We start from the raw sequence: 21078 nt of genomic DNA, 5'->3' as shown, positions 1-21078 counted from the left end.
GGACCCTCAATTTAAAGTTAGTGTGTGTAACGTAGTAGTAACATCCAGGATATTTTAATAAATGACTGACAGATTAGAAAGAGGACATCATCATTTACAATGAACAAAAATATTTTATTGATACATATACACAGAGGAATAACGGAGGTATCTGGATAATCAAATATGGAATGTTTACGAGAGTTAAAATAAATAATAAAGATACCCAGATGTATCAGTGCTAAATCTAGCACCACTAAATGGAAATGCCCTCTTTTGAACAGCTCTGACTCTGATGGGGTCATCCCAATACAGACTGTATAGGCTGCTACCACAAGAAAGTGGTCAGTATTTCTGGAATACAAAGAGTCATTATAGTGCTTTCTACAGTTTCGCATTCTAAATGTTTATTCGCTACTTTCGTCCCTTATTTCTTTAATAATAAGTATTAAGTTTTGAAGTCCAAAAACATAACCCGTATCTTGGCCCTCGTGCACCACGCTATCTTCTCCGTAATACCGGCATGTAGTGTGGGCAAAGTCTATCATTCGAACATCAACGGAACTAATCGTAGGCTTGTAGGCATATGCACGTGCCGATTCATCTGAAGATTCTTCTGAAAGACCTTCAATGTCTTCTGGGTCCGAGTCCACCACATCTTGTAATTCCTTCCCATCATAAATAATCAGCAAAGAGCTGGAGTAAAAGCGGTAGGATTCCTGCTTCTCTAAGACTGATTTTAATTCAGTTAGTTTCTTTAGAACAGAATCAAAGAGTTCTCGTCGCAGATATTTGCCATTATGAAAAAACTGGTAAAGTGCTTCTTTAAATCCTTGGACTGAAAGTTTTCTCCCATGATATTTATTCATAAACATTAAGTGGCCAGAATCTGGCTGATAAACCTGTAGAAAGAAAGAAAAAAGATTTGTTAGCACTAAACACAGTGGTAGCACTGAAATAAAATGGTACAATATTAACTGGTTTATTTGCAAGGTACTCTGCCACAGCTTAAGTAAAGTGGAGATTATCCCACTTGCTATCAATTCTCCAGTGCATTTCTTCCCCTGCGAAGTATTTTTTTCAGATCTATACTGTTTAAAAATAAGATATAACTAAATAACTTAAGTAGGATTATAAATATGTTTGCCCGCTGTTTTGAAAATCAAGTCCTTGCATGCATAATGTCACTCCATAAGTCAGCTCATAAATAGAAGTATCACGCCTGTGCTTGTTAACTCTGTTGGCAAAGTTACTGGTACTTAAATACTACTGCTTAGCATACTCAGTGGCCTATCTATGAAAGAGAAAAATAGTATTTAAAATGATACTTTTAATTAGGTGATCTATGTCACACCTAAAATAATACACAGGAGAAATCTATAGTTTGAAAGAATTGACCAGAATGCAATGATTTCTATTATTTTATTACAGTGAAGCTCGACTAGCCAGCCCATGTAGATGAAAACATAACTCATGTCTTGACCTCGTGCATCATACTATCTATCCACTGTAATTTCATACAATAGGGACAAGGTGTATTTTGCAACACAGCTAGCTGAAGAATCCTGCATCTGCTCAGGAAAGATGATGAAATAGTTCCATCATCTCTCTATGCAGGAAAATATATAGAAGAACAATCTTTCTACAATCATGAGAATGAATTGAAAAGTATTATACTATTTAACAAAAATGCTGTTTGAAACTCTAGTTCAAGTACACATGCAAATTGGGCTAAGTGCCTATCCACACAATTAGTCATATGGCCATCTTCTGGAGCTTTTTTTGAGTAAGATGAAGAAAGTATCAACTAGAAAATTATGAAGAGGATGGATTATAAAATTGTGTAGAAAAAAATATATAACTGAATTACTTATGCAGTTAGGATTCAAGGCAGAATAATTTTCAGATTGTCCAGAAATATTAATTCATACTCTCTTTCATTCAACTATTTCATGCCAGCTGTAACAAAAGTTCATGTTCCTCAAACAAACAATGTAGTGAACGAAGTGTGAGGGCCCTTGGTGCTGAGTGCTAGTCTGATACTGTTATCTAATTTGGGTAATGACATTTCTGCAAGGAAACAGTCAAGCTCAGAAAGCACCACCTACCCTGAGCTACAAATATTCTCCTTTATTGAACTAATAGTACTGTAAAATTGAAGTTCATTTATTTTTATTTGTTTTTTCACATTTCAAAACTGCCCATCTGTCTCACAGAGGGACCCCGGGCGGTATACAATACAAATAAGTAGATATTGGTTTCATGTGTCCCTTTTAATTGCATTATTCCTCCATTTAAAACTTACCTGCATACCACACACACGAACTCCTATAACTGCTGAAGTACTTTGCTGGCATTTCCGGATCTGATTAGCTTTCTTTTCTTCAGATGCATCATCTCCGTGCTGCCGGGTTCCCATCTTGAGATCCAACACACAAGGCACCTCATATCGTGAGGTTAGGTTTTCCAGTAAAATAAATTCTATTTAGTTAAGGAAAAATGATATAACTAGTAACTTGTTTACACTTGAAATAAAAATAAATCCTGTAAACCAGTAGTTCTCAACCTCTGGTCCGTAGACCACTGGGGACGGGGGGGAGCGATGTCATCACAAGAGGTCTGGGAAGGCTTAAAGAAATGTTATGATTCAAATCTTGAGTTACGTCTTGGGAGTCCGTGGCCATAGTCTGTGGTCATAAAAGATATTTAAAGAGGGTCTGTTGTGAAGAAAAGACTGAGAACCTCTGCTTTAAAGGACGACAGGAATTATCAATGAGTGAAATCTAACATGTTTGATGGGACTTTCTCCTCCTCTGGCTCCCTCCAAATCGGTTTTGAAGGTTTGGATAGCCATCTCTGCCAGGGGAAAGATGGGATCATGTCTCTGTGTAATTTGTCTTTAGAACTAATCCACAGGGTTTGACAGAAATGATTTACTGTTGTGCACCACATAGAGTAGAGCTCTTCGGTGAGATGGGCGGCTAGCTCATCTCATTAAATTTGATTAATAAATGAACAAACATTTCAAATATCTGCCTTCAACTGACGTTAAGCATGTTTATTACATTACATTACAGAACTACCATTTTAAACTCATCTGGCTGCACATAAACCATTTATAGCCTAGTGTCTTGATTGCTAAATTGAACAAAAATGTCCAGTGAAATGAAAAATGTTATAAGGAAACACAGAATCTTGTTCAACAATTGTTCTCAAATCTTAAAAAAAAACTCACAATCAACTAAAATATTGTGTACAGTCATTTCAACTAAACCCTCCCATCAAGATGTGATAAATTTACATAAGCTGGGTTTAAGAATGAAATGAAAAAGCTGTTTCCTAAAAATATAAAATGGAGTAAAGTCCATTTTATATAGCAAATAACTTCATCATTTAAGAAATGTGTGCTTTTATCATAAAATGGCAGTTCGTAATCTAGATTTGAACTATAGCATATTCTTAATTTTAAAATGAACTGATATAAACACAGACAACTTGTCTTGGAATGCCTTATGTCCTGACAAAGCTTCTTCTTTATTGCAAAAACCCACATGATAATCAGTCCTGTCCTCAAACAAAAGAGGACACAAACTAATCACAAATAGCGGCGAAGGCAGCTGACTTGCAAGGGGGTCTGCTAGAGGATACCTCCTAAGAAATATTACAACAGCTGGAATACTCAATAGCATTGTATGTCAGCTTTAAGTAATTTAATATTTCCTAGTTTTCTGCAGGCTTTGTACAAAATAGTATAAAACACATAAAGGATACTATATTGATTTCGATGTTTTGCATTTTCCTTCATTTGCTGGAGTTGCTGCTGATGGCACTTCATACTCCAAGGATTATGGTGCTTAAACTGTGAACTGACATTCCCCTTTTTTTCAACACTATAATACAATAGTTCCGATTTCTTAAGCAATTCAAATTCTTCCTCCAACTTGTGACTGAAACATAAAAATAAATGTTTGTGGTCAAATGCAAGTATCAAATACTTTCAAATATAAACTGCATTGTGAATTGAATAATGTGCCAAGCTTCATTTTTTTCATAATATATTTATAACTTAAATGATGACAACTATTGGTATTATCTAAATAATTCACTAATATTATTTCAAAGAGCGCTTGCATTTTATCAAGCATGGATATGTTACAGATGTTCATACAGTAAAATATATTTTATAGCTTTTAAGTGAGAATATACTCTTTTCTGAGCATCAGATTGATGTGACAGAACCCACAAATTTAACTCCGTATAAATCTGATACTGCAAAAATTGTTGAAGAACATTTTGTTACTTCAGAAATTATAAAGCATATTTTATGACATAAATCAATTGTCATAAAATTCCACTAATTTCATTGGGCTTATTCTAAGTAAGTACTTAGCACGCTCTCATCCTGCACAAAATTCCTAAATATAAAACATAGATTTATGCTCCAAATTAAATGCAGTGAATCTGCTGAAGATCTTTTATAATTATGAGTATTAATATTTTCAAAATGACTATTTAATGAGTATTTTAAAAAATGAAGAAGCAGAACATTTTGTCAATCACCTTTTCATTTTTTCTTCTTTTCTATGCTGCCTGACCCATTCTTTAGTTAGCTTTTCATTTTCTAGCAAAACAGTCTTTTTATTACTCCACCGCAGCAATTTATTTTTGGGTTCACAGTCAGAATTATCTATACTTTCCAAGTTATCGTGCTCTCCATTTAATGGATAGGCTATTAGACACAAGTTTCCATCTTCATCCTCTTCAAAGCTTACAGATACCACACCTTAAGAAGAAACATGAGATACTCAATTAAGCATAGAAGTAAAAATAAAAGCACCACAACACAACATAATTTTACACTAAGAATATAGCAACTTTGGTTTTTCTCTTACCCCAAATCCTTAGTTTTTTTATCTTGCCACAGGCCAAAACTCATCTGTCAACGTAACAAATATCAAAACATCTAGACAAAGTGACACCTCACAGAGAAGACAATTTATCATGAAGACAACACATTAATGATACAGAAGGTTCTTCTCTTTCTTGTGAGCACAGTAAGACTCAAATAATAACAGGAGACATTTTCAATTATTGAAAAATTTTATTATGTTTTAAAAATCTGACTTATCTGACTCTAGGAGAGATGTAAAACATTGCATATTTACATCTTGCAGGGGGATATTCCCTGCAGAGAAACACCAAAAGCTTTAAGTTTTGCTCCATAGCAAATCTAAAAGCATTCATCCAAAACACAGGCTTTTGGGAATTCCAGAGAAAAGGAAAAGCTTGCAAGAGTAGAGCAAAACAAGAACAACATCACACATTACAACAGACAACTAATTCAAAGGCTTCCACTCAGAATCACCACGTTTAATTTACGACGATTTATTTTTCCTCTGGGGAATATATTTTATTGGTTTCAGTTATGTAGCATCTCATAAATGAAATAACAAAATGAAGTACAAAACAAATTTAACTGAAGATACATCAAAACATGGTGAACCTTGAAAGCATTTTTGCCTCTCATCTCAAAGTCTCTAGAGCACTGCATTATGTTTTGAGAGGACAGTTCTGACAGGAATGTAGCCCCATGCCATATAGGAAAGTTACGGCCGAAGTTGTAACAACTGGCTGAATGGGGTATTTTTTTTTCCTCAGTTCTCTCTCTTTATCCTGAAATCAATCAATCTGCACATTCTTGCCGCTCATCACTAGAGTTCGTGGCGAGAGGCTGGCACTTCTGAGCAGGGCAGGCAGCTGTGGGGCCTACAGGAGCAAGGGTAGGGAGTGCAGAAGCTCTGAATGACAGTCCTGCTGCCCATACGAGAGAAAGAGCTACAGGAAAGGGGGGAAGCCAGCTAGAAAATGGCCTTTGGCTTTATCCTGGAAAAAACAACAGAAACGACCAAATAAGGCTCCTCCCCCCTTAATCCCTCCCATACATCTCCACAAGAGAAAAACCACATCTGCTAGTACAATTTATTACATTTAGTCAATATCATAAATCACACATTCATCTATTAATTCTGAAAGTTCATAATAAAAAACATTCAAATGTTCAGTAAGTATGAATGCCATTACAGAAATACAGCTAAAAGGCATTTTTATCTTAGTCTTTGGTCCAAATAATATAAAACAATTGGGAAAGAGATGGTTTATTAAATGAAGAAATAGAATACAGTATCAAAACTTCAGAATTTCAAATTCAAGTTATTGTTAATTAAATTCATGCAGGATGAATAACTAAATGTCTTGGTCAACTAATACAATGGTAAAAAGAACTGGAATATCCACTTCCACATACCATCAGCTTTTACAGCCTCATCAACAATTCTTCACCTTTTGCCTACCTATTGACCACAGTACTTTTTTTCCATTTCTTTAAGGTTAAAAACAAGCTGACTATGTTTAACAGTGATTCTTAGTTTTCATTACTATGACAACTTGTTTATATAGCATGATCATAATGTAAGCAGTAGAGATCATCTGAAAATCCTTGTTAAGCTTCCACTAGGCAGCATGCCTTCTGCAGTTTATTTAATACCAGCTTTTAAAAAAAACAAAACATATGGCTTAAAAATCAGAAAGAAAGAAAAATATTATTACTGAAAACACTTACAAGCTGTTATCAATATACTTACCTACCTGTGCCTAAGGGCGATTTATAGGCTATCAGCAGCAGTGTTGTTCTACTCTAATGCTGTTAGTCAGCCCAAAGACCCACTGGCAAGCATCTCCACCCTGCATCTCCACAGCCTGGCTCAGACAACATCAAAATATATGAAAAGAAATCTCCTAAAATCTCTTATGCAAAAGAGATTTTAAGGACAAAAAGAACATTGGACTTTAGTAAATGGATTAAACCCAGCCCCCTTCTAAAGGTGGCAACATACCTTCATACTGAGGAGTGAATTTATGCATTTCAGCAGGAAGAGTCTCATAGAACTGATGTTCTCTCTGAATAAGGGGCTTACAGATGGTCTTGTCATTAAACCGGAGGACACAGGAGTGACCCCCAACCTGATGAACAAAAGGCTCCAGGAGGACGCCTTTGGAATAATGCTCCACTTCCATAGCTCCAAATGCCGGACTCATCCTTGTAGGACATTAGATAGACCAATGGGACGGTGGTGAAAGCAACTCACACAGAACTGTTCCTCCAGAAAGTATTTATTCCAGGTTAGTAAGTCTCTAGAAAGAAAAAAGAAAAAAGAAATCCCCGTGTCTTTATTCTATTTTGTCTGGAACACCAAAGCTAAAGATTCTTTCGTTGCATCCAGAAAAGCAGAAATGAAACTCTCGGCACAAAAGCTGAAACTGAAAACAGACAACCGGATCTGAGCACTGAGACAAACAGGAGTGAGGTCATGCAAAAGTCTGTACACCACGCCCTACATAGTATTAGCCAATGAACATTAGGAGAGAGCTACTAGGTGTGTCTCTTGCAAAGCAGGGAGAACGTCAGCAGAAGGAGGGGAGGAGGAAGAGCGTTACTCACACTTCTCTCAGTGTTCATATTTGCTTTCAGCCAAGTTTCTTATCGCACAAAGGCACAGGGCAAAAGGAGATGTATTACCCTTTTCTACGTTTTTCTCTATATCACAATGTAGATAAGGAGCTAAAAAGCATTGTAGCCCACAGTTTCCATTTATTTTTTCCCTTTATCATCTAATACATGCACATAAGACATTCACATACTACTTAAAATTATTGACTAGAGTCTATCTAAAGCAACTCTTACAAAGAACAAAAAATATTGTTTAAATAACAGGTAACAGTAACAGAGGTGGAAGAGACCTTGGAGGTCATCTAGTCCAACCTACTGCTCATGCAGACCTATACTAGGGATTCAAACTGCTGAACTGCCGACCTTTCTGATCGACAAACTCAGTATCTTAGCCACTGGGCCACCTAGTCAAGTACTTTTTGTAATAGCTTTCCTTTAATTCCTTGATTTTTCAAAGTGGACATCAGACAAAAATACAGCACAGGACAAGAAGTAACAGATGGAAAAAGAGATCCAACCTAGAACTAAAAAGAAATTTCCTGAGCGTGAGAGCAATTAATCAGTGGAATGGAAGTCATGGGTGCTCTATCACTGGAGATTTTAAAGAAAATAGTGGGCAGTCATTTGTCCGGAATAGTATAAGGACTTCTGCTTGGACTGGGGGTGGGACTGGAGGACCTCAAAGTCCCTTCCAACTCCATTATCTTGTTTTTCTTGCTAAAACCTCTTGAGTCAAGCTATCAACTTTAAATTCAAAAGTAAGTTGAAAAACAATCTCAACCTTTCCAAAGATACTCTATGGAAGCAGCCTTAGGGGAAAGTCATGCATCGAGGTCACATTTTGAAAAAGAAATAGAGATTTCCTCATTTTTATGACTTCTGAAAACCTTCATCCAGTTTCACAAATATTTTTACCACTAACAAAGATGTCCAAAAAAGCATAAAAGACAATTTTAAGTTTAACCTAGCAAGAATTTATGTACATGCAAGCAAATGTTTTAAATTTTAAATAGTATAGCTAAAAATTGAAACACCCACTGTATTATTCAATATATTATCTTTTTAAAAAATAGAAGATAATGTCTCTTAGCAGTAAATATAAGGGGCTTTATACAAAATAAGCTACTAATTTTATCTTTTAATTTATCTATCTAAAAACAACTTGGTACTAAAGACCATTACATGAATAATAATTCACTTAATTCTAAGAGACCACAAAGTGTTCTAGGTCAGAAACCTATTTTTAGACATACTCAAATATAAGATCACAATGTAAAACAGTACAGAGCGTATTAAGTAAAAAACAAATCTCACAGAATTATGTTCATTTCCCAAAAAGTCCACACAGGATTGCAACTATCCTATAACTAATGCCAAGAGATTACAAAAGCTATTCATTATTTTGTTTATCAATGGGTACATAGAAGCATAGGGAGGGTGAGGAAGGGAGCTTTCAATATTGCATAACCAAATCTGTGTATGTCAACTTAGCAGATCATCATGATACCAAACACTAGAAATTCTACTATGTCAAATATATTATTTAAATTTATTGAAATAAATTAAATGGAAGAATGCTTACTGTAGCAAAACATTCATCTAAAAGTTAAGCAGAAAGCATATTTAATATTTATTCTTCTAGCTGGTTACTAGAGCCAAAAGTTTTCAATTACTGCATCAAGTTCATTTCTGTAGCAAAAAGGTGTCCAGAAGGTGGCACTGTTATTATTTTTCTGTCAAAGCAAATAATTTATTCTTAAAATGCAAGAGCTATGTGGTAAATCAAACACAGCCTGGTAGAAGGTAATGGGAAACCATTTCCATATTAATGCCAAGAAAAAAACAGACTTATCCATTAGGTCTCTAGGACGTAAGTTTAAAATGAAGACTTGACATTATTTATGCCTAATCAGCTGGAGCATAAGCTCCTGGTGGGTGCTATTTTCAAATAAGCAAAGATCTGGTTTTTAAAAAACTGATTTACATTGAAAAGTTATCAAATTATTGCTCAAACAATTCTGCCCTAACACCATAAAACACACATTGACAGCGAGGGAGAGCACATGTTACCCAGTAAAAATACCAAAATCATATCCAGAACTCATGTTCTTCAGAAAAAAGAATACACGTATAAAAAAGCATACTATTCTCATCTCACAATCATCCCTTGTGAGCTCATTATAAGTTGTTTTCTTTCAGCATACCAAACAAGGACCATAGGGAATTTGGATATCTGTGAATTTACAAACCTGAAGTCTCTTATGTATTAGCCAGGGCATGATTCAACAGATCTGCATCTAAACACACATAAATAATTAAAGTTCTGTCTTATGCCTGTGTAAGCAAAATATTATCCATTTTTCTCAGAACATTTGTAACAAAATATTTTGTAATATTCTAGTTAATGTTAAGGTTGCCCTTGAAAATGTTACATCTCATTCGTGACTGAAAAATGTTTATAAGGACAATATGACTTAAAGAGCATAAAACAGACTTGCTGGAATGACTCTTCTGAACTGGAATATAGGAGCTGAAGAATATAATTTGTTTAAAAAATACAGAAACAATAGGAAGAGAGCTGTTGCACTAATGTTAAATTGTCTAGCACTGCTCAAGAATTTAAGTGAATCAATAGCAATATTGCAAAGAATGCCTGAGATAAAAAAAGTGGAGAGTAAATAAAATACTGTTGCTGAGATCTACTCTCATTTGCCTAATGGAAGAAAATATATGGAGTATGTTTTGAAAAATCAAAATGCACTTCTTTTAAAGAGGCATGAAACATACTTTTTTTACTAGAATTGGAAGACACTCTGCCAGCTATGATTCTCCAGGAAATCTCTGACTTGTTTTCCTAACTATTCTGACTAGTCTCAATGCTGTTACTTTAAGAAGGCTTTGAAAACCTGGCTCTAACTTTGGGTGATAGGGCCAGGATATTGATAAACTCTCCTGTGAGGTTTGATGATGGGGCATTGCAATAGTTTCATTGTTGTGACTTTTTTTGGTTGTTCTTACAGGTTTTATTATGTCTATTCTTATTGCCATAAACCACCCAGAGTTTGGCAGTCATGTAAATTCTGTAACTAAATAAGTAACTTTTGTATTGTTCTTTCTTTTGTAGAGAATGAAGGAGGTACAAGAGGATCAGCTTGACCTGATATTAACCTTAGTCTATGAGGGAAAGAACAAATAAGTGATTGTGTAATCTTCTCCAGATTTTAAGGGAAACCAGAGTTAAGAGTAGTAAAACATGTATTTTGTAGGATTTTAATAAATTCAGAACAATTGAATTATTGAAAAAGGAAATAGATCTCAAGTTTTAGATCAGTGGCACCAGGGACCAATTCCATGGAGGCATTATTCCGCGGACTGGAGAGGGTGTGGTTTCACATGCTGTTGCATCCCACAGATAAGAGCTTCACTTGTTTGCACGGCCCCGTTTCTGGCATGCTACGGACCAGGGACTGGAGACCCCTATTCTACATAACAATAATATATATATTCCCAGTAAGGGTATGGCTAGCTGATGAGAGCTAAATAGCTTGAAATAGATCTATACTAGTCTCCCTTTATTTATTTATCAGCACAAATACAATATATATATTGTATTTATCTATCTATCTATCTATCTATCTATCTATCTATCTATCTATCTATCTATATCTATCTATATATATCTATATATATCTATATATATATATCTATATATATCTATATATATATCTATATATATATCTATCTATCTATATATATATCTATATATATATCTATCTATATATATATATATATATATATATATATATATATATATATATATATATATATAGAGAGAGAGAGAGAGAGAGAGAGAGAGAGAGAGATATTTTTATTAACGAACATGTAAAATGCACACACACAAAAGTTAGACGTACACATTTAGACAATACAGTATGAACAGGAACTTCCTGTTTTTTATAATAGCAATCATCACCTTATATTATTTCCCCTTCTACTGTATTTCATTTGGATTTCACCATTCTTAACCCTCTTATTTTACTCATAACTATTGTTTTTGAGTTTTGTTATATTCTTTCATTGATTTTTGTTTCTTTCCTCCATTAACCTATACCATTTATCCCATATCTGGTAGAATTTTGATTCTTCCTATCCCCGGATTTCTTTAGTTAGTTTATCCATTTCGGCACAGTCCATAATCTTTCTTATTATTTCATCTTCGCTTGGGAAGGCTGTAATATATTATTATATTCTTTTTTAAAAAATCTTTTTTTAAAAAAAAGAAATTATATACAAAGATTTTTGGGTTTGCGGAAATACCACCCCAAGAAAATAGAAATTAAGAGCTGGAAGAGACACCTGCAGCAATAGAAAAAGAAAGGAAGAGAGGAAAAGGAGGGAAGGGAGAAGGTGAGGAAAAGAAGATGGAAGGGGGAAGCAGAGAAGGTAAGAAGTGGAAGAGGTAGAGAGAAGTAGGGGAGAGGTAAGGGAAGAAGGAAGGAAAGGAGAGGAGGAAAGAAGAAAGTAGAGAAGGGGGAGAGGGAGAGAAAGGAAGAGAGGAGAAGATATGAGAAGAAGAGGAGGGAAGGAAGACAGTGAGGAGAGGAAGATGGAAGGGAGAAGGAGAGAAGGAAGAGGAAGAGAGGTGGAGGGGAGAGGTAAGGGAAGAAGGAAGGGAAAAGAGGAAGAAAGTAGAGAAGGGAGGGAGGGAGAAAAGAAAAGAAGGCGGTGTCAAAATAGGCGAGGGATGGTAAACAAAACAACCCAAATGGAAAGAACGCTGGTCCTTACCTGAACGTTTCTTTTATGTAGATTGGTGGGAGGGGCTACAGCTGGGTTTAGTCACAGCCTGATTGGTCCAAAGACTGAGGGAAATTTCTTAAAGTATCCTTCCTTCCCTATTGGCTCCCAGTTTCCTCGAGGTTGAATAGAAAGAGCTGCAAATACAATACAGGAAAAACAACAGACCATCCGACCACCACTCACCCGCTCTAACAACTATCTAGGGCCCCTCTCACCAATCTACATGTAGCCCCTCCCACCAATCTACATAAAAGAAACGTTCAGGTAAGGACCAATGTTCTTTTCCCCGTAGAATAGGCGAGAGGGGCTACAGCTGGGATATACCCAAGCTATGTCCCAGGGCAGGATGCTGACCTCCCAGGGGGAGTCGCCACTTGTTGGAGAATCCAACGTCCAAAGGACGCATCCGCAGAAGCGAAACGGTGTAGCCGATAAGTGTCGGATAAAGGGCATTGGAGATGCCCAAGTGGCTGCCCGAGAGATATCCTCCAGTGGGGCCCTTGTGGCCCACGAGGCTGTGGTAGCGGCACTCCTAACTCTGAGATTCATCGTGTTGAAATACGGCAATGAGAAAAGCCACCTTTAGGGATAAGAACCTGAGGTGCACTGTCCTTAACAGATCGAACAGTGGTCTTGTAAGAGCCCTAAGTACCAAGGAAAGGTCCCACGTGGGAAACCGATGCACCGGAGGAGGGCACAGGTTTGTTGCCCCTTTAAAGAACCGTTTGACCAAAGGAACTTGTGATAGGGAGAAACGGCCATCTCCCTCCAGTACGGAGGACAGTGCAGCTACCTGTCTCCGTAAGGTGCTATGAGAAAGAGCTTGGTCTAAGCCATGTTGTAAGAATTCAAGGACTTGTGCAACCGAAGCCTCGGCCGGGGAAAGACTGAATCTCCTGCACCAGAGAACAAACGTCAACCACGTTGCATTGTAAAGCCGTGTGGTCGACAGGCACCTAGAGGCCTCAATGGTGGAAATCACCTTGGCTGACAGATTAGCGTCCCTCAGGAGACACCACTCAAGTGCCAGGCAGTCAGATGGAGCCACTGGGGCTCCGGATGGAATAGGATGTATTGCTGGATGGCAATACAATTTGGCTCCCAAATGTTGGAACCACGTTGCAGAGCCAGGGACAACCACCACCGTAGAGAAAGCCGGAGGCTTGGTGATAAGGCGACTCTCCACAGGGAGTTGCTCAAATGCTGGTGTTGATAGGGAATCAATGTCCATTGGAGAAGCCGAGAATGAAGACAGACCCTGGGCACTATCCCTATGCACGACACCATCTTGCCCAGCAAGCAGGCCAAGGTCAGGATGGAAACTGACCAACTTGCGTGGACGTGATGTCCTAAGGTTTGTAGACTTGTGAGGCGCTCTGACAAGAGTCGAACAAATCCTGCTAGAGAGTCTATTACTGTACCCAGATGGAGAATTCTCGTCATGGGTGAAAGGTGACTCTTGGGGAAGGTGGCAGAGAACCCCAGGGACTGTAGCATCCAAATGGTCAGCTTTAGGTCATGAATCGCCTGCGTGCGTGATTGAGCCTGGACGAACACGTCATCTAGGTAACATTGGAGCCTTACTGGGTGGGATCGCAGGTGAGCCGCCAATGCTGCCAGGACCTTCATGAACATGCGCAGGGCAGAGGCCACACCAATTGGGAGAGCCCTATACTGGTAATGGAGCCCATTGTGGGAAAACAGGAAGAATCTGCGATGGGCCGGTAGAATCGGAATGTGTAGATACACTTCCGTCAAATCTACAGATGCCATGAAGTTGCCCCGCCGGATCCCCATGAGTATGGACCTGAGAGATGACATTTTGAAGCACTGGTAAACCAGATAAGAGTTGAGACGCTTCAGGTCCAAAATTCCCCTTCATCTCCCCCGAGCTCCTCGGGACAACGAACCGGTTGGAGTATAGACCCAACCCATACTCCTCTGCCGGGACCGGTTCTACTGCCCAAATATCCAGATGTCCAGACATTACCAAGGTGGACAACACCCGGGATGCAAACTTAATAGAGTCTAATGTAGCATCCGCCAAAAACTGCGTGGCCGAGATGATTTTCGTGAGGTCTTGATGAAGACACTCATCTTGAATTGGAATGCGGCCCTGTAACTGGTGAAGCCACATAACAGTGGTGTGATTAAAATAGGAAGCAGCAGCAGCCGATTTGATGGCCCAGGTGGAAGCGGTGAAATTTGTACGTAAAGTAAGCTCTGCACGCTTGTCCTCGGGCTTAGATTTGTCCACCATATCACCTGAGACTACAGTAGAAGCATTGGCGAGAGAAGCAATGGGAGCACCTACCATCAGCAATTGAAGGGCGTGGGAGAAAGCCTGCTCCATATTGTAGAAGTGGCAATCATTGCTCCCAGGATTGGCCACGGCTGTTATTGAAGCCACGGCACGCTTTTGCCGAGTTGCAGCGAGTTTTGAAGGCGAGGCGAGCCCTTGAGGAGTGGTACACCCTAAGGCTAGATTCGGGAGGGCGAAACAGCAAGGCTGTAGCAGAGTCTAGCCCCGCAGATGCCCTCAATTGCCTTCAGCTGCAATTAGGAGCCTGTCATCCCCGTGCACTCAGGGACTGGGCAGAGCTCCCCCAGGCCGAGAGGTAGGAGACCAGGGCAATCCTACCTCCTTCTGAGACAGACAGAGAAGTCTCTACGGCCAGCAGCTCTAAATTTATGATTTACAATATCCAATCAATCAAATTAATAATAGATAGCACAAATATCAAATACCGTGATGGACCAAAGCTAGCGCTTGGACCAAAGACTGAGAGGAAACTGGGAGCCAATAGGGAAGGAAGGATACTTTAAGAAATTTCCCTCAGTCTTTGAACCAATCAGGCTGTGACTAAACCCAGTAGTAGCCCCTCCCGCCATATCTACAGGAAAATATTACAATTCTATAAATGGAATGACAAATGTATTAAAATTATGAATGTAAAAAGAAAGAAGAATAAATATGTAAATGTATATATAGAGAACAAAAAATAAAAAACTTGCGCACCATTTTCTGGATTTTAAGGCCATGCGCTTAATCACTCATGCCCTGGTCATCTCTTATCTGGATTGGCGCGATCTACATGAGATCTACATGTGAGCTACCCTTGAAGAATATTTGGAAGCTACAATTGGCCCAGAATGCAGTGGCATGAATAGTTCTGTAGGTCCCTAGAATGGCACATGTAACACCTGTTATATGAGCTGTTATGCCAACGGGTCCAATTCAAGGTGTTGCTTATCACCTTTAAAGCCCTTTATGGCATAATCCAAGGAATCATTTTGACCTATGAAACTGGCCTGTCCCACTCATTCTGGCAAAAGGGGCTACAGTAGACCCCCATCACACAAGGAAGTTTGCCTGGAGGAGTCTAGAAGAAAAATATTTTCTGCCAGTCTTTGGAACATCTTGCCCTGGAGGTGAGATCTACTCCTATCCTTTCTGGCCTCAAGAAAGGGCCTTAAAACCTGATTCTGCCAGTTAATGTGGGGACCCAACAGAAAAGCTGTAAGATGGAGGTAGTTGGTGCAGTGACAAAAATGGCACCAACCTGTTCCGCTCTGAGGCCATGAATTTTTTTAGGTTGAATTTTATCCTTTTCAATTTAACTTTTTATATTTCTAATTTCTATATTTCTATTTTTATTACACTGTAAGCCATTTGGAAATTGAGATGGGCAGCATATAGATTTAATTACATATAGTTAATATTAGTAGATATACATACAATACTACATGCACAATGTTATTGTAGATATATATTAAGTTTAGGCAACAATGATGTGATTGTGTGTAGGCTTCTGTCCTTCTCAAAATAATACCTCATTAACCAGGAGCTTTTTTATATTTGCAAATCTATGCATCTAATCAGTAGTCCATTCAGTTGCTGCTACATGCAAGGATAGTCAACATTATACTAGCTAATTTTTAATAAAGTAAATCAGACTTCAATATTTCAAATAAGTTATAAATGTCAACAATGACAGTATTTAACTGATACTAAGCAGGTGTACAGCATCCTGATGTAAGAGAAACACAGTGTGAAGAATCTCTATTTGCCTGCACCCTGTATAAGGGCCATTTTCAGCAATTTAGATTTGAGCATATAAACCGTGCTTGTCAATCAATATTAAGTTTATCAGGTAAGTTGAATTAGTAAAGTGAAGATACTGATATCATTAACTAAAGCTATCCCATCATACATTTTAGTTACTTTCTTCCAATGGTTTTCATTTACCAAAGAATCTGAATTTAGTTAAGAAGGTGAAACACCTATACAACACATATTTTTAAATATGTGGAATCAACCATTCATTCTTTTTTCTTACACTCCTTCTTACAATACAATCTATTACAGCATCTAGCAGATTCTAAGGGGTCTTCTTCATATCCTTCTAAGTGCAATATAAAAATGCCTTGCTATTTTAGAGATCATATCCTCATGATTTCACCTTCAAATGACACCTGGCCCATCATGGAGACTGCTTAATTGTGTACCTAACTTCAAAGGATCATGTGAAAATCCTCCTTGGGAGAAAATAGGATTGATACCCATTTGTTCCACTTCTGTTAGCAATTCACCACAAAAAATAATAATTACCACTTTGCTGTAAATTTCTAGAATAGAACCAATTGAAAACAGGCTCCTTGTGAATGGCTGAAAATAGCTGGTGTTGGCCAATAAGAATAAGAATTTTCCTATTGCATAATACTTAACTGCTTGCATTTAATGTTGATCCAAGACTTATAGGAAAGACTTTCACTTGCAAACTTTATTTGTGGAAATGGTATAAAGAATATAACCCAGTTACCAAATTGACTCATATACAATATACTATAAATAGAACACTTGGACTGGATTTGCACAATGCATTATACTAAAATCTCATAGTCAGGTATGTAGTTCAATATGCATGAAGTCATAAAATTTGCCAATTTGTAAGGTTTCTATTTTAAAAAAAGAAAAATTGTTGTTTTAAACTCAGACTCAACCAGGAAATTCTACAAGTCAGCAACAATTTAGTAGAAGCTTTTCCTGCTTTCCCAAATTAACATAATTCCCATACCAATTATTTTCCTTCCCTTCTAAACAGCCAATGTTTAGATATCCTATAGACCTGCTTGCCACAATCATCCCAAGGCCTTCCCTTTGCTGTACATATATGGAGCCATAGTGGCACAGTGGTTAGAATGCAGTATTGCAAACTAATTCTGCCGACTGCCAGCAGTTCTATTCTCACCAACTCAAGGTTGACTCAGCCTTCCATTTTTTTGAGGTCCATAAAATGAGGACTCAGATTGTTGGGGAAAATATATAATGGTGAATTGTGCTCACTGCCACAAAATAACATGATGAATAATGCAGGAAATACAATTTCTCCTTAGATACGGGTTATATCTTGCATCCAATTATTTTGAGAGGTCTATGTGCAAAGATTAGCATTATCTGTGAATCTATGATGCAAATAAAATTATAACTTATTGCATATCCAAATATATTCTTATCACTTTCTTTCTCAGAATTGAACATTTAGATCCACTGAGATTGTTTACAATTAAAGCTTGATCTGACAGCTTTATCTTATTTGCACAAAATCTTGACACATCTCTTTATCAATACTAGTTATTTCTGTGATTCTGGTTCTAAGTATGTATTAGCTGCAAAACCTTCCAAGCTTATCTAAAAATGGCTAGCTTAAGATTTTTATGTTTTATTCTGTCCACTGGATAGATCAAATCAATAAATCACATTCTCTCAACATTGTGGAATGGTCACATTCCTTTTTAGTTCTATAAATTCTTTGCAACTGATACCAATGCAGCAATACTGTACCTGCTCATTACATCACTATCTTAACCACCTGCTCTTTGCAAGACTTTAGATTAAACCAACAGACGATTGTGCAGTCTCTATTTGACACCTCTGGTAAAAGGGCATTAGCTGTTTTATTAAACCACATAGAATGTTTTGCATTTCATACAGTAATACAAAACAATCACTGTGTTTATTTTATGGTACACAGATCTAATAATATTTGGATAGGGACCTTTATAAAATCCCAATATAGGAAAGAAAAAAAACAGCTCAGGAAAAGACAATGGAAAACCATTTCTGAATTATTGCCAAGAAAATGACATCATTTTGTCCAAGGAATTGAGCTCAAATCAAGTGTTTTTACCTTTATATCATATAAACACAGCCAATACTAAGCTAAGACAAAAAATTAAGCTGTCATGGTTCTACACTGATCGCATCTTTAGTTCCCTGAATGAACTACAGTTCCCATACATTATTTTTACTTATTCAACCTGTAATTAAATTCATTATTTTATTATTTGTTAACTAGATTTATATCCTATCTCACTAGGATTCAAACATTCCAATTTTTCTTGAAGCAACCTCAATGAAAGGCAGCATATTTGACATATATTAATTGAGAGATAATTACTTGCCTGTAAGTCAGTGAACTGTGCCCAAGAGTGTTCCTGAATCTAGGTTCACTGGTTCTACTCCACCTCAACTATACATGGTAGTTGCTTTTGCACTACTGATTACCACACTGAATCACACAAGAACTGAGTTGACAAAACCAATTTAGTGGTTGTAGTAATAATAATATATTAATCTTGCATGGCACTCAACTTTCAATTATTCTGTAATGTACTGGTATTTGGTGAACCCTAAAAGTTTAGCAAGAGCAAACATTCTTTTTATTCATGAGAAGTATTTTTATATGAAGGCTTTTACATCTTACAAAGTGGCTGTGGTTTTCTTTATTATTGCATATATACCTTTATATTGTTTATTTCACTGCTATGTATTGCTTTGAGCTTGTTCTGAAAAAAGGAGTACATATGCACTGTTATTAAATTAATGTAAAGAATCCAGCATTTAGTCTATGCATCAAAACTGAATTCAGAAAGCACGTAGAAACAGGCAAAACTACTATTCTATGGAATAGATTTTTTTAGCAAGGTGTCTTCCGCAGCACATTTTGAACATTTTATTGAGTTCTAACTATATTGAGTTGATCCCAAATACATGGCTGAAGGGGATTCTATTATTTATAACATGCCTATATTACTTAATATGTTAAGCACTCCAATATATAGTTCAGAAGAACCTATAAAAAGCAACATCAGTTTTAAAAGATCGAAGTAGAAATACAGAACATCATTAATGTCAGCAGTGTATAACAAACAATCTAATACAAAAAAAGACAGATCTGTTTTTATTTAAATGTAAAGTAGTACATTTTTCAGCATTTTATTTTAGGAGTCGGAAGTCAATTTAAAGTTATACACATCGGGTTGGGGGGGGGAGCTTTGTACTAAACACTTTCAAAGTGTTTCAAAACAAACACAATAGAGGAAGCGAATATGCGAAGAGAAAATGGCATAAGTGCATCTTTTAAAAATTCCCCAAGTAACAATGAGTCATCTATTTCCTATTACAACAGAAGCTTTGAAATTCATCATGCACATGCAAGTTTTAATTAACCCATCATCTCCTGACCTGCTGCTGCGCCAGAGCAGAGATTTTTATCCTCCCGGCTGGACCTTCTATGCCAAAAGGCTAAACTTTCAAAAACTAGGAAAGGAGGATACCTTTTTTTTTTTTTTGCTGGCCATTATTTTGACCACCACCACCTCGCTTCAATACATACATCATCTCCTCCGTTTGCTAAATGCCTTGGGTGCCCTTTGCGTCCCGCTCCTGAGCCGTCGTATTTGAACGGAGTTGCAAAGCCAAAACCGGCTGGCCACTGGAAAGAAGCCGGCGTTCAAGTCCCAAAGGCACCCGGGCAGACACAGGTAAATTGCTTTCTTAATTGCAACATCCCACACTCACACTTTAAACTTTCGCAGGAGAAGGATAACATTTGTACGCCTAGCATATTGGGATTTCACCAACCTTGGGAATCAAATATTGGGATCAAAGGCGGGATCAAATGGGCTGCCCCCCCACACACACACCTTGAAGTATGATACGAAGGAGCTAGTTTCCACTGCCTCCCCTCAGGTAAAAAAAAGGGGAGGGGGTGAAAATGATGCCCCAAACCGCTGCCAGTTTACAGTATTTTTAAGATGTACGAACGGCAGTTGCTCTGTTACGGCTCTGGCGCCCATTGCAGGAATCAAGGGCACCGGGTACGATGCGGCTCTTTCGGGTTTGTCTCCTCGCCGAGCGCACCCAAGGAGAGAGAGAGAGAGAGAGAGAGAAACAAAAATAAAGCCTCCTCATTTACCTTCCAATCAGCTCCAAACCAACGGCCACCTCAACTCTTTTGTTCCTCACGGGCCAAAATGGCGGTGCGAAACGGGACGGCCCTCCCCCCCCGCGGGTAGAGGGGGCAAGCCCCGCCCCAGCCCGTCGCCATTGGCTCAGGGAGAGTCAGCCTCTGCTGATTGGAGGCGAAATTAACCAGACTCTGTTACTAGGGGAGCCGAGGCGGGCTGCCAGGCATCGTGCGCCGCGTGATGATGGGGAAGGGGAGGGTTAGAAGAGGAGAGGAGACATGAGGACTTGGGGAGACCGGCGGCAGAGTCGGGACGGGAGGGGCCGCTCAAGAGTGGCGGGCTGCTGGTAGCAACCGCAAGCGGAGGGGGGAGCGGGAGGATGCTGCCTAAATGAAGCAGGAGGAGGGGGGACCTGGGCTTGCATTGAGACCTTCAGCTGTTGCCGATGCTATTCTCCCTTTTGATCATCAACATATGTTATCCCCGGCCTTAAGCAATCTCTCATCTCTGTTTGGGTTCAAAAACAATTGACGTTGGTT

General features: G+C 38.1%; 1 protein-coding gene across 2 annotated transcripts; it reads right to left on the bottom strand.

Moving 5' to 3' along the window:
- Nucleotides 1–93: 93 nt before the first annotated feature.
- IP6K2 (inositol hexakisphosphate kinase 2) lies at nucleotides 94–20634 on the bottom strand. Of its 2 annotated transcripts, XM_032209972.1 has the most exons (6): nucleotides 20548–20634; nucleotides 6873–7170; nucleotides 4540–4762; nucleotides 3751–3926; nucleotides 2285–2460; nucleotides 94–881 (listed from the first exon to the last, which is right to left on the bottom strand). In XM_032209972.1, exons 2-6 carry the CDS (start codon nucleotides 7072–7074, stop codon nucleotides 387–389), a joined length of 1272 nt encoding a protein of 423 aa, XP_032065863.1. In that variant the 5' UTR covers nucleotides 7075–7170; nucleotides 20548–20634; the 3' UTR covers nucleotides 94–386. The 2 variants fall into 2 exon arrangements, with proteins under 2 accessions (XP_032065863.1, XP_032065862.1); XM_032209971.1 differs by lacking the exon at nucleotides 20548–20634 and having other exon boundaries at nucleotides 6873–7350.
- Nucleotides 20635–21078: the final 444 nt, after the last annotated feature.

This window comes from Thamnophis elegans, chromosome 2 (assembly GCF_009769535.1).
Source record: "Thamnophis elegans isolate rThaEle1 chromosome 2, rThaEle1.pri, whole genome shotgun sequence".
Lineage (NCBI taxonomy): Eukaryota > Metazoa > Chordata > Lepidosauria > Squamata > Colubridae > Thamnophis > Thamnophis elegans.
Note: the sequence above shows the minus strand (reverse complement) of the source record. Positions and strands in the feature narration are given on the sequence as shown.